The sequence below is a fragment of the Physeter macrocephalus genome, chromosome 12 (genome assembly GCF_002837175.3).
Source record: "Physeter macrocephalus isolate SW-GA chromosome 12, ASM283717v5, whole genome shotgun sequence".
Lineage (NCBI taxonomy): Eukaryota > Metazoa > Chordata > Mammalia > Artiodactyla > Physeteridae > Physeter > Physeter macrocephalus.
The window spans coordinates 53,684,710-53,701,390 of NC_041225.1; the positions used below are offsets into that span (position 1 = coordinate 53,684,710).

The window sequence follows — 16,681 nt, forward strand, 5'->3', positions numbered from 1 at the left end:
CCGGAGGAGCGGCGCAGGAGTGAGGCGAGCCGGGCGCGCGGAGCAGACGCCGCGGACCTTCTGCTGCGCCACCGCGCCCACTCGGCGGCTCGGGAGGCGGGGACCGGCCCGGAGGCTGCGCCGCCACCTCCACCGCCGCGGGGCCGACCGACGCGGAGGAGGAGAGGGAGGAGGCGCCGCCAGCCGGGGCTGGAGCCGAGCGCAGCCGCCGCCGCCAGAAGTTTGGGTTGAACCGGAGCTGCCGGGAGGAAACTTTTTTTCTATTTTCCCCCTCCCTCCCGGGAGGAGGAGGAGGAGGGGAAGCCACCGCTGGCGCCAACGCTAGTGGGCTTGGGGTCGGCGCGGCCCGCAGGGGGGGCGGGGGCCTCGCCCCGCGAGGGGAGGCGCGCCCCGGGGGCCCCGAGGGGGGCGGCGAGGACCGCGGGCTGCGGGTGCGGCGGCGGCGGCGCGTGTGCCCCGCGCAGGGGAGGGCGCCCGCCCCGCTCCCGGCCCGGCTGCGAGGAGGAGGCGGCGGCGGCGCAGGAGGATGTACTTGGTGACGGGGGGCAGGGGGCTGGCCGGCTGCGGGCACCTCCTGGTCTCGCTGCTGGGGCTATTGCTGCTGCTGGCGCGCTCCGGCACCCGGGCGCTGGTCTGCCTGCCCTGCGACGAGTCCAAGTGCGAAGAGCCCAGGAGCTGCCCCGGGAGCATCGTGCAGGGCGTCTGCGGCTGCTGCTACATGTGCGCCCGCCAGAGGAACGAGAGCTGCGGCGGCGCCTACGGGCTCCACGGAGCCTGCGACCGGGGGCTGCGCTGTGTCATCCGCCCCCCGCTCAATGGCGACTCCATCACCGAATACGAAGTGGGCGTCTGCGAAGGTAAGGCCGCCAGCCCCTGGCCCCCTCCCACCTGGCCCGCGCCGCCCCCTCGGCGCTCGTTGCGCCGAGCAAAGTTTGGCCGAGACTTTCCCGAGGAGAGAGGGCTCCTCGGGAGGAGGGGCGCCCGCCACCCCCGGGAGAGAGCCCCGCTTCCCTTGGTTCCCGCTCGCTGCTCCCCCTGACGCTTGGCCAGCCGCGGGCGAGGTTGGATTTCGTGGGTGGGGGCCGGCGAGTGGGGGATCGCCCCTGGCCGCGCACAGACGCGCACACGTGTGGCCCATCCGGCTGGGACTGGGTGGGGTGGCCCGGCCGTGCGCCCGGAGGTGAGGGTGCCGCGGGCAGGGGGCACTGCGGAGGCTGTCGCGAGCCCCTCGGGGAGTCCGGCCCCTGCCGCCCTCTCCGCACTAGCGCAGTGTGCAACCGAGTGCTGCACCGCGTCCGTGAAAGTCCATTTTCTGCTGGCGGAGGAGACGTGTCTCCATCTCACACTCCCTGTGTGACTCTTTTATTATTTTTTCCTTGCGCTTTTCCTTCACCCCCTTCCTCCTCCTGCGCATATAAATCAATTTCAGCTCCGGAATATGTCATCCCAGGGGAAGTTACATACGGTGGTTACTCATTTGTTTGCCTATTGAAAACAGTCAAAGGCTTTCTCTGCTGAATGAAGGGGCGGGGGCGGGGGGCTGGCACCTAGGAGTGAAAAGTTGTTTCTGTTAGTGGCTGCTTTTTAAGATCAGATATCCGCGTGTTTCCAATCGTGTTGCCGGTTCCTTCTTTTTTGTGTGTTTAATAACGAGGATTGTTCTGCTGGTTGCTGCACTTAAGTATTGTGCACCATGGTGTCTGACGGTGGAAGAAAGATTAGATTATAGATTAGTGGAGCCTCCCTCCTTGTGAGAGCCACTGTTGATAGGTGTTGGCCTTAAGCCCTGCCCGCCGGCCTCGGCCTCGGGGTGCCTGGTGAGGTTTGGGGTCTAGAGAGACGCAGTGAGTTCCTTTTATTGGCTAATACCAAATTAAAAGGACTCAGCACCAGTTAAAAGTGGGATCCCTGCTTGGGCTGACGTTGGGGCGAGATGCTGTTCTGGGGCATCCTGGTGTATGAGCAGAGCGCCGCAGCCTTACTTCTGGAGGAACGGAGAGGAGGAGGGACAGGCGCCCTCTGCCCCGTCCCTTCCTTAGTACTCACAGCCTGCACGCAGGAGACCAGGGAGAGGTTTATGCTGAAGCATCCTTATGTCTGTATGTGTGTTTATTTTGCTGGGATACTGAGAAAGGAGGTAGCAACCTTAAGGATAAAATGGGTCTGTTAAAAGGCTTCCATTCTATGGTTTTCTTTACACACACGCATATTCATTGATAACTGCATTTTTTAAAGTTTGGACAGTTCTGGAAAGTCAGGAAGGCCTTTCTGGTTTGGAGGCTAGCGGGCAGTAATGAGTGAAGGAACTCTTGGAGGGAAGTGCACCACTGCATCCTTAGGACATGGGGTTAGAAGAGTTTGTTTGCCTCAAGTACAAAAGCCTCTCACCTGGTGTTAAGTCCCATAACGTTTTTATTTCTCACAAAAAGAAAAACGGCCAGGAGATTAACTTCTGATACTATTTTATGTGTTTGACTTTGGGAATTCTGAATGAGTTGGACGAAAAGATGCATCTTTGAACCCTGCCACTTGGACTGTGTAATTTACTTAAACCAGCCTCCCATAAATCTAAAAAGGACAAGCAACCTGAAACAAGGTTAAACGTGGTAGAAACTGCTCTGAGAAGGACTTGGGAAGGTTCTAAAGACTCTAACCCTTGTTTTGTTTCTTCATGATAGATTTCTGGTGAAGGAAATGTGGAACTCAGGGAACATTCACGGTAATCAAGTGTTTTGGCACCAACATTCTGGTATCATAGTATAGAGTTATTTTGGCAGTTTGTTGGTGAGCGTTTCATTCCTCTGAAATGATGTGATCCCTCATAGCTTCGTTTCTTCTGGTAACACCCCACGCACTTGGTATTAGCCTTGAAAATGCTTGGAAGTATTTATTACTGTGATGATATCTCATTTAGTGTTCTCTAGCAACACTTTCCATCTAGCCAGGCTGTTTTCAGCTACTAAAATTGTGTGCTCAGGGCATTTTGTATTTTATTTTATTTTTTAGAACTCTAAAGCAGCAGTCAAGTTGCACTCTAAATCCATGAACCCAAAGAAGGGGCAGTGTTACCTAGCATGATATAATGGTTGGATTTAGACAGCTATTTCAATAGGGTGTCTAAAATTCCAAGAATTTTCACTTTACTACAAGATTTATGGAAAACAGGATAAGTCAGTGGCCTTTTTTCTTCCTTCTTTTTAAGAATTAGAGGAGTCATTCCATGGCAGTAATAATCTAGAAGGTTCTGACTTTCTCTTTTGTTTTTCTGTTAATTGGCAAGAAATTTCTCAGTGGCCAGTGTTTCCCTCAGTTTCCATTTTTATTCAGAAATTCACACATAACTAACAAATAGGAATTGATACATTTTATTCATGTCGAAGTCTCTTTTGCTGCAATTTTTGCACTAAAATGACCCCTACTGGTTGTATCTGTTAATGAAAACGCTTTTGAAAACTTCTTATTTAATAGACTACACTGAGAAAACATATTGCATGGTATAAAAATGTTACTGTGACTAATCTACCTGCTTTCAATGATGTAATTTAAATACAAATTACATTGCTCTATTTACCAACTTGCAGTAATTTTTATTTGTATCATTCCCCATACTGGCTATGTGAGGGAAAAAAACCCCAACAAACTCATGTTTTTAACTGCAGTTCACAAAATGAGTTAGGTAAATTGGGGCAGAAATGAACCCCTTCCAAATTGTGGCTCCCTGCCTTAGGTTTTTAAGGCCACACTGGCCCATAGTAGGCTCTCAGTGAATGTGCATTGAATACAGGGAAGAACAGTTGTCTCCATAGAAAGAACACTGAAGAAAAAATATTTTCTGAAAGTTAAATGATGTGAAGGGTGAATCATGTGACATATACACTTGGACTTCTTTTCAGCATCATTTAGATCATTACTAAGTAAATCCTGACTTACTTATTCCTTAAAAAAATTACTTTTGGCTACATGCATTTTTAAAGTAGAGCAGGGAGCCAGATAACTACATTCTTCTCTGCTCTGTCTATAAAGTGCTTTCTGGCCCCTGGGAAGGTACAGATCCCTTTCCCATTTCCACTGATTTGGTGAGTCTTCCTGCTGCCCTTTGCAGCTTCCTAAGTGGCCTGCTCCTTGGTTAGGCTGCCTGCCTCTAGGTATATCGCCTAGAAGCCAGACAAATAAGTTTGGATTTTGAACTCCTGAGGGCTAAGACTGGGTGGGAGACCTCTTTGGGAGATCAAAGACAGAGTTTTGAAAAACTACTGAAGTGGGACTTTTCTAGGAAGAATGTTTTGATAGGCCAGTGAGGATTATATTTGGAGATGAGGGGTGAGGACCATTTGTCCTCCTCTGTGGAATAGTTCAGTATGCTTCTGTAAGGGGTGGGGTGGGGCTGGGAGAGCATGACCAGCCTTCTCTAAGTAATGAAAAGGCAGCAATGGCTTGAGTTTGACAGTTTGTGAGAACAGAGTGATTTGGAACCTGGGGGACACTACGGAGTGGCTCTGCTCTGAGAACTTTGTATTAGAGCCAGGTGATCTCTATCACAGATAACAACCAATTTTTTTTTTTTATTTAATAGACTACACTGAGAAAACATATTGCATGGTATAAAAATGTTACTGTGACTAATCTACCTGCTTTCAATGATGTAATTTAAATACAAATTACATTGCTCTATTTACCAACTTGCAGTAATTTTTATTTGTATCATTCCCCATACTGGCTATGTGAGGGAAAAAAACCCCAACAAACTCATGTTTTTAACTGCAGTTCACAAAATGAGTTAGGTAAATTGGGGCAGAAATGAACCCCTTCCAAATTGTGGCTCCCTGCCTTAGGTTTTTAAGGCCACACTGGCCCATAGTAGGCTCTCAGTGAATGTGCATTGAATACAGGGAAGAACAGTTGTCTCCATAGAAAGAACACTGAAGAAAAAATATTTTCTGAAAGTTAAATGATGTGAAGGGTGAATCATGTGACATATACACTTGGACTTCTTTTCAGCATCATTTAGATCATTACTAAGTAAATCCTGACTTACTTATTCCTTAAAAAAATTACTTTTGGCTACATGCATTTTTAAAGTAGAGCAGGGAGCCAGATAACTACATTCTTCTCTGCTCTGTCTATAAAGTGCTTTCTGGCCCCTGGGAAGGTACAGATCCCTTTCCCATTTCCACTGATTTGGTGAGTCTTCCTGCTGCCCTTTGCAGCTTCCTAAGTGGCCTGCTCCTTGGTTAGGCTGCCTGCCTCTAGGTATATCGCCTAGAAGCCAGACAAATAAGTTTGGATTTTGAACTCCTGAGGGCTAAGACTGGGTGGGAGACCTCTTTGGGAGATCAAAGACAGAGTTTTGAAAAACTACTGAAGTGGGATTTTTCTAGGAAGAATGTTTTGATAGGCCAGTGAGGATTATATTTGGAGATGAGGGGTGAGGACCATTTGTCCTCCTCTGTGGAATAGTTCAGTATGCTTCTGTAAGGGGTGGGGTGGGGCTGGGAGAGCATGACCAGCCTTCTCTAAGTAATGAAAAGGCAGCAATGGCTTGAGTTTGACAGTTTGTGAGAACAGAGTGATTTGGAACCTGGGGGACACTACGGAGTGGCTCTGCTCTGAGAACTTTGTATTAGAGCCAGGTGATCTCTATCACAGATAACAACCAATTTTTTTTTTTTTTTCTCCCAGTGCTTATTTACTCAGTGGCTTCATGTTTATGGAACTGAACTTTCCGTGTTTTCAGTACTGCCATCTAAGAACTGTCTCTTTCAAAACACAGTCCTCCTTTGATTTCCCCCAGGTATTTTAACTTTTCTTCCCACCCACTTCTCATGGGGCAGTGAGTAGAACCAAGGATGTGGGCTGGGTACTTAGAGCAAAGAATGGAATGTTGTTTTCTGAAACTGTTGGCGTTAGAAGGTTATGGTTTCTTTTCAGTCACTGGAGATGATGGCTCCTTGGAAGAAGGTTTGTGGAGGATCTGAGGTGAGCAAGGCCCAGAGAGCAGCCTCTAGGAGGCCAGGGAATGCACCAAACCTTTTGGTTGTGCACCGGCCACAGATCTCCTCTCATCCCTCTGTAACATAGGACTTAGAGTCAAGAGTCCATGGATTTTAATTTTTACTAACTAAATAGAAGAGGGGATGGGAAAAGCTAATACTTCTCTACTGGCATTGGAAAAATTAAAAGAAAACAGGGCTCCTTGTTTTTGAGGAAGGTGTTCCAGTTTCCATCTCAAAAGTCTTTAGGTAGAGTGAGCTCTTAGATGCCAGGGACAGAAGCAAGCAGAGGGCCTATAAAATCACGTTAATACGGCATGGGAAGAGGAACCAGTGTAAGTAAACAAGGAAATAATTAGTTCTTCCCCAAAGTAAATATTGAAAAAACATGGAGAGACTATTCACCGCACTTATACAAATGACAGGACTTCGTGACCTTCACTTTGACTGTCGAGCTTACAGATCCTTCACTGTCGTTGAGGAGTCCAGTCACATAAAACACTTGGCAAAGGACAGATGAATCGCATAGCACCAGAAGGGCAAAAATAGCAAGTCTGGAGATTTTGCTGCCATTAACACGTATTTAACAGTGACCGGGAAAATCTATAAGCAGTATGTTGGCAGTGCAGTGGTGAACATACAGGTGGATTTATTGTAATAAATAATATTATTATTAATAATTTATGAAGAAAACTGTCTGAATAATCCTTAGACTTTACATTACAACTGGCATTACAACCAGTTGTAGGAGGTATTAGTGATATAGTACAGGTTTCTGTGTTTGGTGTGGCTTGCTTAAAATGTAATGATCTGGATGAACAAGGGAACATTTTGGGGAGGCAAGGGACAGGAATTTTGAAGTTGGGGGGAAATAGATAAAACAGATGACCCTAAAAAGATAATAGAGTGGGAGGACTAAAGAATGACAAATGGGAGAAGGGAAAAATATTGAATTCATCTTAGGGCAACTATGTCATCCTTTGAAGAATAATCCAAAACACATTCCAGACATTAATTGTGAAATTCCTGAAAAATGTGGGTGTGTTTAACGTCTTTCAGGCTATGGCACTAACATGAGAGATGGCAGTGCTGCTTTAGTGTGTAAATACCACTGGGTAGGAGATGGTAGATGACTGGAAGGTAAATATATTTGGTGAAGCAGGTTTCCTGTAACACCGTGTTCCGCAAGGCACAGGCAGCGTGAGGGCTTTGGAGACACCCCCCAGTAAAGCTCAATTAATTATTTGAGGAAGAAACAGTGGACTAGCCAAGCATGCATGAATAACAAACTGAAAGCCTGCCTTCTCAGAGGTCGAATTCTCCAGAGCTGAATTTTTAAAGCTCTCACTTCTCTCTGCATAGAAACCACTCACTCATTCATTGATCTACTCTGTGCAAGGCCTTCTGCTGGGGTGGGGGTGGGGGTGGGGGGCTGGGAAGCCTGGGGACCTCTCAGACCTGTGCCCTACTCCAGATACTTTTTTTTAAAATAAATTTATTTATTTTATGTATTTATTTTTGGCTGCGTTGGGTCTTCGTTGCTGGGCGCGGACTTTTCTCTAGTTGCGGTGAGCAGGGGCTACTCTTCGTTATGGTGCGCAGGCTTCTCATTGCGGTGGCTTCTCTCGTTGCAGAGCATGGGCTCTAGGCGTGCAGGCTTTGGTAGTTGCAGCAGGCGGGCTCAGTAGTTGTGGCGCACGGGCTTAGTTGCTCTGCGGCATGTGGGATCTTCCCAGACCAGGGCTCGAACCCGGGTCCCCTGCATTGGCAGGCGGATTCTTAACCATTGCGCCACCAGGGAAGCCCTCCAGATACTCTTAATCAAGATAAAGAATGAGGCAAGACCTTCAAAAGTCTACTTAAGTTCAAGCCAAGTAGAACTGATTTCTCAGTTCTGTATATGATTAGTTGGTGAGATATGTGGGTAAAATTTGTGCTAGGAATCACAGGATCTGAAATGATCTTTTCAGGTTCTGGTGGCAAAGCTGAAAAGGAGAATTCAAATTCCAGCTAGGTTCAAAATTCGGAGTCAGAGCTCCCTTTTGGTGGGGGAAGGGATCCTACCCATTCTCAGAGCTTTTGCGATACATATCAGGTGTTTCCCAACATCTAAGGAATGAGGCTGCATTCTTAACGCTCTACCAGCTGTGGTTCAAAATGGCAAGTTTCCTTTTGGGAGTCATTTTCTCTTTGTTCTAGCTTGTTCCACTAGGCAGATGAGCGTGGGCAGTGAACTGAGAGGTTTCCGTTTATCAGCATCTCCTGATTTCACCCACTCTCTGCTACTTGTCCTGGCCAGTTAGCCTAATCAAATCATGGAAAACCTCTGTGTTTGGACAAGACCTCGTCAGTCTTGCCGACAGGACAGAGGGGTGGTTGAATGTACTTAAAGTTAAGAATGCCCTTGAGGTGGGCTTCCCTGGTGGCGCAGCAGTTAAGAATCCGTCTGCCAATGTAAGGGACCGGGGTTCGAGCCCTGGTCCGGGAAGATCCCACATGCTGCAGAGTAACTAAGCCTGGGCGCTACAACTACTGAGCCTGCGCTCTAGGGCCCGCAAGCCACAGCTACTGAACCCATGCACCACAACTACTGAAGCCTGCATGCCTAAAGCCTGTGCTCCACAACAAGAGAAGCCACCGCAATGAGAAACCCGTCGTCACAACTAGAGAAAGCCCGTGCGCAGCAACGAAGACCCAACACAGCCAAAAAAAAAAAAAAAAAAGAATGCCCTTGAGGTAAATGCTGGTAAGTGTTCATTTTGGGCCCACATGAAAAAAAATCAAGAGATTCCTTTTTCTTCTGCAGTTACTAAGTGAACAGGGTTCAATTCCTTATCTCCCTCTCCCAACCCCAATTAATTCTCTGTGAGAAATACTTATACCTCGATCCAAGAATGTAATGATTAGAAACTTAGCTTGTGGGGTCAAATCTGCACTCTGCTTCCATGCATCTAAGTTTTCTCATCTGTTTAGTGGGGTTAATAATAGGGTTGCTATAAGGACTCAGTGAAGGAATCCCTATGAAGCACTTAGAAGAATGACTAGCACGTGGTAAACAGCAAAGCTACTAACCAGAATAAGTAAATTAACCTGATATGGGCTCATTGCCTTGTTCGGTTTAATCCTCATCTACCTCAGTAATTGATCGCGAGGAGTTTGGGCTCTTAGAAAGAAAGCGAATTATTACTGAGTTCAGGTCCCCTCCTACCCCAACACCGTAAATGCATTGAGTTAAAACACTTATTTAAAGGCCTCTGAAGCTGTTTGCTACCTTTCCTCCTGATGCCCATTTGTTACAGTTGGTCTAAATAATTTCTACAAAATTTGCATATTTGGGGTAAAAATAAAGAGGGAGGAATCTGAAATTTTTTGCATTAAGTTGTAAGAATTGTAAATTTAATCATTTATCTGTGGACTAATATTTCATTGGGGGAAGGAGGAGCACCTAAACTCACACTTATCAGCAATGTCCATTTGCCTTCACATTTTATTCTGGAAGAAGATTTTGTTCCTAGCTCCTGAAGTGTCCATACTGCTGGTCAGCACAGGATTTGGCCTGGCTGGAGCTAAGGAAACAGCCTGTATTGCTGCAGCTGACCTGTCCTGCCACTAGGTACAAGCTAGGCAAAACCAGAGGTCAGGAGTTTAACCAGGCCATTCCTCCTTTCTCTTTCTAGCCCTACCTGTTTCCCTGCCATCCTCCTTCCATGAATATTTACTGAGCAGCTGCCATGGCTCTGGTCTTTGTGCTGAACTCTAGTGATAGCGCGTAACTTCTCTAAGCCTGAGTTTCCCAGCTGTTAATAGTAATAGGTACCACCTATGCTTTCTCTGAGGATTAAATGAGACAAAACTGTGCTTTTGAAATGTTAATGTGCGCACAAATCACCTGGGGGATCTCATTAAACATACAGGTTCTGATGCAGTAGGTCCAGATGGGGCCTGAGATTCAACTCCCGCTGCTGATCCCAGGACCACACTTGAAGTAGCAAACAGCTAGTGCCTGTAAAGCATGTAGCACGAGTAGGGCGCGTAATAACTGATAATGTTACCTGCTAGTCTAATAATTAGTTTTCAACCAAAGTAAATAGGATAGGGGCCCTGCTTTCACAGAGGCTGTGGTCTGAAGGTAGATAGTGACAACTGGGACAATCCATTGTCGCCCCAGACAGTTCCTTACAGCTGGTAAGCCCTGAGATAGGAAGTGCTGAGCATCTTGGGGGCAACTAGGAGGGGCCCTGACTCCAGCAGTGAGTACCAGGAAGGATTTGGGGGGGGGCAGCAGCAAGCCAGGCCTGGAGGTCTCTTTTCTTCCCTCCTCCTTCTCACTCACCTGTGCAGGATGTTGTAGGAGAAAGAAAATAGGCCTTGGGGCTGGACAAACCTGTGTTGTTGTTGTTGTTTTTTCAATATTTATTTATTAGTTGGCTGCATTGGGTCTTAGTTGTGGCACGTGGGCTCTTTGTTGCAGCACACAGGATCTTTCGTTGCAGCCTGCGGGCTCTTCCTTGCAGCGCGTGGACTTTTCTCTAGTTGTGGTGCATGGGCTCCAGAGTGCACGAGCTCAGTAGTTGTGGCACGCAGGCTTAGTTGCCCCACGGCATGTGGGATCTTAGTTCCCCCACGGCATGTGGGATCTTAGTTCCCCGACCAGGGATCGAACTGCATCCCTTGCGTTGGGAGACGGATTCTTAACCACTGGACCACCAGGGAAGTCCCCACACAAACCTATGTTTAAATCAACTGTGTTCAACTGTGAACAACCAGCTTGCTTAATTGTTTTGGGCTTCAGTTTCCTCATCTGTGAAAATGGAATATTTATAGCTTTTATCAGGTAATTACAGTTAGGGTTGGAGAGAATTATTACCTATATTAAATATATATATGATTATGTGTATGTGTGTTGTGTATCTGTGTATATACATGTATATATACACAAAAATATATGTAATGGCCAATATAATACCTGGTACCAAATAGATTTTTTAAAAGGTAGTTAATATTCTAATTTCCATTCTACTTTTTGTCCTTTCTCATGTTTTTCTTTGTTAGCTTTCTCTCTATATAAGTTTAAAAAAAAATCTTCTTTGTGCATTGACCACACTTAACTAAATCTCTTCGACAGGGGACTCCAAGAACTATGGTGTCCGGTGTTTGTCAGAGAGAAAGGGACTGTGAAGCATTAAGAATGAGGGGCGTGAGTCCAGGGTCTCTGGGCCAAAAAAACCGTCATTGGTTTGATCCAGTATGACTGTAATTCTCGGTCCCTTTAGTCCTTCAGGAGAAGGTGGACATCTGCTCTATTTTGCAGTTTGAGTCCTTACTTCCAGAGAGCTATTTCAAATAAATATCTTTTTAAAAGGTGACCTATCTTAATATGGATGGCATATGGTTTCATGAAAGTGCATTAAATTTCATTTTATCGTTAGAAGTTTTGTGTGGGTTTCCAGACATGGCTGGAGACATCAGAGACCCCACGGAGCATGGCCAAGGCAAGGCAAGTTGGGATCCTGAGGTTCCAGAAGGAAGCAGCAGCAGGCCTGCCAGCTCAGAGACCAGGGCAGGCATGGGAATGAGCAGGAGATGGTGCGCAGCCCAGAGCGCATCTGCGTTGCTTTTCTTGATCCAGTGTGTCCCATCCATCTTTCACGTGGACTAATACTGCAGCTTTACTGTGGATTTGCATTGTGGTTTCTCTGGAGAGTCTGTGTGCTGCAGTGGAAGGCTAGAAAAGAACGCCTAGAATGAAAACACCTGACGTTCTTGTCTCTTTGGTTCCTAGTGTAGGTGTGGTCCCACTTCAGGAAGACAGAACTGTGACTTTTCCTTCATACCTGGTACTAAGTATGTTCATCCAGTAAATATGGGCTGAGAACTCATAAGGCACATGCTTCATATTGGCTGTTATGGAATAAGGAGAAAGAAACATAATGATGAGACAGTCCTTGGAATCAGTAATTTACAACTCTATTTTCTTCTTGACAACCAAACCTTATTATCACACAGTAGAAATTGAATTTTTTTTAAACAGAAACTCTCTAGCACCTTTCATTGTAGTGCTTCATCAAGAGTGTTGATATTCAAACATGTAACCTACAAGATGAGATAAACTTCCAAATTTCAGAGTTTTGTTTAAGTATGTTTGTCACATCCAAAAAGAACACCTTCATTTTGAAATATCCTGGGAACGCCTGTTTTATGAACATTTAAGAAAGAAAATTAAGTGTTCATTGTATTTTAAGGTGTTGTCGTTTTACATTTCAAGTTCCTCAGAAGAGAATCTGAAGAGTCTGCTCTTCGGAAATTTTAGCTAAGTCCTTAGCAAACCAGCCACTCTTGCTATGGCAAGGTTTAAAAAAAAAAAAGGTATAGGCTGTAACTAGAAACTGTGCCTATCTTATTTAGCATTTCAAAACAAAAACCATAAACAAACATCTCAGATTCAAAACAGAAAGGAATTTCTGGCAGGGCACAATGAAACCTGAGCCTGCAAAGTCCCAGTCTACAAGAGGTAACTTATTTAGCATCTTATCCAGAGGCCACAAGCAAAACAGTTCACAACTGTGATAAAACAAAAGGCATCTCAATATTGGAGACTTGTGATACCTCTTTTTTTAAGACTCCAAAAGACCTGCCAAAATAAGGTAAAACTGTCTTGAGACAGTGTGGCCTGAACTGGACTTTCAGTATTAAGAATTAGTTGGACTACTTCAGACCCATAAGGTGTGAGGAATCGTGCATGCAGGATGTGTGGGCTTGGTCCCCTCAGAGTGTGTGTTTATAATTGTGCAGAGGCAGGGCATTCCATCATCTTGTCAAATGCAGATCTTGAAAACCTTCCCTCACTTTCCAGAGTTGGGAGCTTTGCCTTTTTAAAGGCAAGGGCATTTACATTCTGAGGGAGGAAAAGGGGATAGATTTTAGACAGTTTTATCTCTGAAAGCCAAAGTCTTTGAAGGATTTTTAAATGTTTTGAGAAAGATTGGGTATGCTGTGTGTTGTCCAGAAATGCTGAGTTCTCAGGTTTCAGACAAATTTTAGGAAAATTTCTTACCATGTCTACGACATTAAAATGAAAGGCCAAATAAATTTCCATATTTTCATCAAAAGAATGAATGGATTTGTATAGATCCTCACTTGTTGCAGGAAGGATTTAGGGCTGCTCAGAAAAGTAAACTTTGCAAAATTCTTGTACCTGAGAGTAGTATGATTAAGGAGAAAAAAATAGCCGTGGCTTCCGGATCTTCCTTCATCCCCTAATAGCCCAGTTACTGAAATAAAACCTCCTCAACTTCCCTTGACTTGACTTTGCCTTAATTTGTCAAAAGAGAATTAAATAGTTACCTACCTAAAGGCAGGGGAACTGAACCAGATGATATCGTAAGGCCCTTCTAGTCATAAGATCAATGTTTTTATGACCTAGAAGTGCTGGGCAAGAGTCAAATATTACCTTGTGTTTGCAAAGCCAGAGAAGAAAAAAGTGGTAGTGTCTACATGACTCTTTGCCAAGTGCCCTAGACGGAAGGGCTTGGAGGAAAAGATCAAGAGTTCTCCCGCAGTTATGTTTATTGTGAGGCAATGGAGACAGCAAAACGTAGTTATCGGGAAGTTAGTAACATCTTTTGAATGCCAGCGATCTTTAAGCCTTATTAACTGTGGCCTAGTCTGGATTCAAGGTAGAGGTTATGCCTCTCTTCCATGTCTGTACTGACCTGCTGCCTTCACTCTTTCTCCATTTTCTCATTTACTTCATTAGTTTTTATGACTGAGGGAGGGAGGTGACATATACTACAAAGGGAGAAGCTTGAGCAAAGACAGGCCAAAACTTGCCCAAATTCACATGCTTATTTCTGCCTCTGACACTGAGAGAGAGTTGAGTAATTGCTGTTCTTCCTAATACTGCAGGCAGCAGCCAAATTCTCAGCATTCTTTTACCTTTGCTGCTGTTTTCACTTGCCAGGGAGTTTCCTTAAGGAGCAGCTGAATTTAAAGAAACATAACAGTGATCGTGCATAAAAGGAGGGGTCCTGACCACATGGACACTTGGGTGCCTTATATTGGGAGGATGAAACAGATGAGGCTCTGCAGAGGGACCTGCTGCTACCACAGCTCCCTTCCCTCTGTATCCCGGAGCCACGGGACCAGAAAGCTCCCTGCATGTGTGCAGGATGGCAGAACTTCAATAAAGATGTTTCAGGTTCAGGCCAACCGTGAAGCTTGGAAAGTTGTCTCTTGGGGTCTAGAAACTTCACCCTTCCTATGCATGTTGTCCAGTGGCAGGGTGTTGTGCTGTCAGGTGGTGTGGACCTGTGGTTCTGAAACTTGATGTAATACGTATGATTCTAAAGAATGCGATGCTCAGCCCAGCCCGTGGTGTGCACCAGCAATCAACTTGCTGTGCCTTGTGGATATTACATTTTTGCCAAGAGCAGCCTTCCAGAATGAGGTGCCAGTTAACTCCAGTCGGGCATTTATTCGTTAATAAGTCTGCTGAACACTAAATACTCCATTTGGGAGTATGTGACAAGAAAACTCAGCAGCTAATTATTATGTAGATCTCTTCCATTATTCTCAATTTCAATTACCTAAGCCACCAATCCCTAGCAATGTGAACTTATTTAATTTTTAGTTTTCTGTGACATTTTACTTTTTGCTCCCAAAGATGTTTTTTGCTCTAATCTGTAGAACTTCTATAAGTTTATTAATAACTGGGTAGACATTTTATATTGTTAAATGGAAAACATTTCTAGTGGAGTACTGTGGCTTGCTCTGTCTTTCCTTCTTCTTTTTTCTTTTTTAAAGATAATATTAAAAGTTAAATCCCGTTCCAGGTCGTCTCCTCTCCCAGGGTAGATTTCTGGATAGCTAGTGGTGGTGGCGTCTGAAATAGCCATTGAGGAGTGCGGGGTATTCATTTACTAATGGGAGCTTTTGCCTAAAGAGCTTCTGCTTTATTCTTCTTTGCTGTAACAATAGGTCTTTACTTGGTTTTCTTCCTGCTTGGTTGGTGCATATTAGTTTAAGAACTTTTAAATTGTGGGGACAGGAAGAAAACTCTGAATGCCTGGGGCCCATCACTTCTCTCTGGGAAGCGGCCGGAGGGTGCAGTGTGCATTTGCTGCCATGAGAGTGTTCTAGAAGGTTCATTTGGTATCTCCCACGCCCAGGTCTTTGTGCCGTGGTTTGGCCCTCCTCCTGTCCTGGTGAATCCCTGCCACGACCCACTGTGGCTGGGTCTCACGTGCCCTGAAAGCCATTGGAAAGGCATGCGTTCCAGCATCTTCCCATTTGCCTCCACACCCTCCCCAGCATGGCTGCATGCAGCTCTCTGTACATCATCCAACTATTAAGAGAAGTTGGTGCCAAGTGTCACTTCCTTGGTGAGGACCCTTCCAATAATGGTGTCTGTGCTAACAGACTGGCAGAGGAGTCTGTAGCAATGTTTGGAGGGGGAGCAATGTTTGCCAGTACATAAAACTCATTTGACACTGTGGAATATGATGCTGTGGATCAGAAAGTGATAAAACTTCATAAAACAAGGCTCTTTACAAAGTTGTGGTAGACCTGCTGGCTTAAAAAGATGTGCCCAGGGGCTTCCCTGGTGGCGCAGTGGTTGAGAGTCCGCCTGCCGATGCAGGGGACGCAGGTTCGTGCCCCGGTCCGGGAAGATCCCACATGCCGCGGAGCAGCTGGGCCCATGAGCCGTGGCCGCTGAGCCTGCGTGTCCGGAGCCTGTGCTCCGCGACAGGAGAGGCCAAAACAGTGAGAGGCCCGCATACGGCAAAAAAAACAACAAAAAAACAAAGCAAAAGATGTGCCCAGGATGGTAAAATATATCCGTAGCATCAGCAAGTGGCCCCTGGTCCAGTTACAGATGTGACTTTGAGAGACAGGAAGTTGTGATAACTCCTGTATGCCTTTGGATGTAGTATGTGTGCGCGTGTGTGTGTGTTCAGTTGCTGAGGGCACAACACAAAGAATACTTTGCACTGTATTACGGATGTGCTGAGAAGAGCTTCCATTGCTTCAGGCAAATTAAGCATATTATCTACTCTGTAGATCAGCAAACTGAAAACGACTTCTTAATAAATAAAGATGGTGCATTGTTTTATGACATTAAAAAAACAATTTTAATTAAAATTCCTTGGCTTTTAAACTGCCTGGTTAATTGGGATAGCTATCTGTGGACAAGTGGAGCTCAGGAAAATGACTGACTTCATTTCTCGGTGATTGGGACAAAAGTTTTATTATCCTTAAGGCAATGTGTGGTGATTTATAGTAGATTATCACTAAACTTAGGTTCTGGCCTTACACAGCAAGTTTAGATGCAGGAAGGAAAAGCAGAAATTTAGGGTAAGAAATGGAACACCTCAGTAGGGGAAAAAAAAAGGGAGATAAAAGAAGCCAGAGGTGTGTTTTGTTGGAAGGAGATGAAATTATATTTCCAAAGGCTATGCTGGGAAAAGGTGAGCCCTCAGAAACCAAGTTTGACTATCTCTTCAGGAAATTGTATTCGATGCTTTGGAAAGAGAAAGGAAAAAGACTCTCTGCCAATAGAGTTCTGGAAAACTTGAGGGAGATAAAGTATTTACATGCTTTAATAACATAAAACATGTCCAAAAGAAATATATAATTACAGCTGCATTTGGCACTGAAAATAGTCCATGTATTGTATTTTTTAAACTGTGTGT

At 45.3% G+C, this 16,681-nt stretch overlaps 1 protein-coding gene across 6 annotated transcripts in view; it reads left to right on the forward strand.

The window, feature by feature from the left end:
- Positions 1-478: 478 nt before the first annotated feature.
- CRIM1 (cysteine rich transmembrane BMP regulator 1) overlaps positions 479-16,681 on the forward strand; it is a 222,166-nt gene continuing 205,963 nt past the window's right edge. Inside the window, exon 1 of one of the 6 annotated variants that reach the window (XM_028496713.2) lies at positions 479-857. In XM_028496713.2, coding sequence (XP_028352514.1) covers positions 527-857 — 331 coding nt within the window. In that variant the 5' untranslated portion in view covers positions 479-526. The remainder of the gene's footprint in view (positions 858-16,681) is intronic. The other 5 variants (XM_024118670.3, XM_024118668.3, XM_024118667.3 and 2 more) reach the window with 5 other exon arrangements.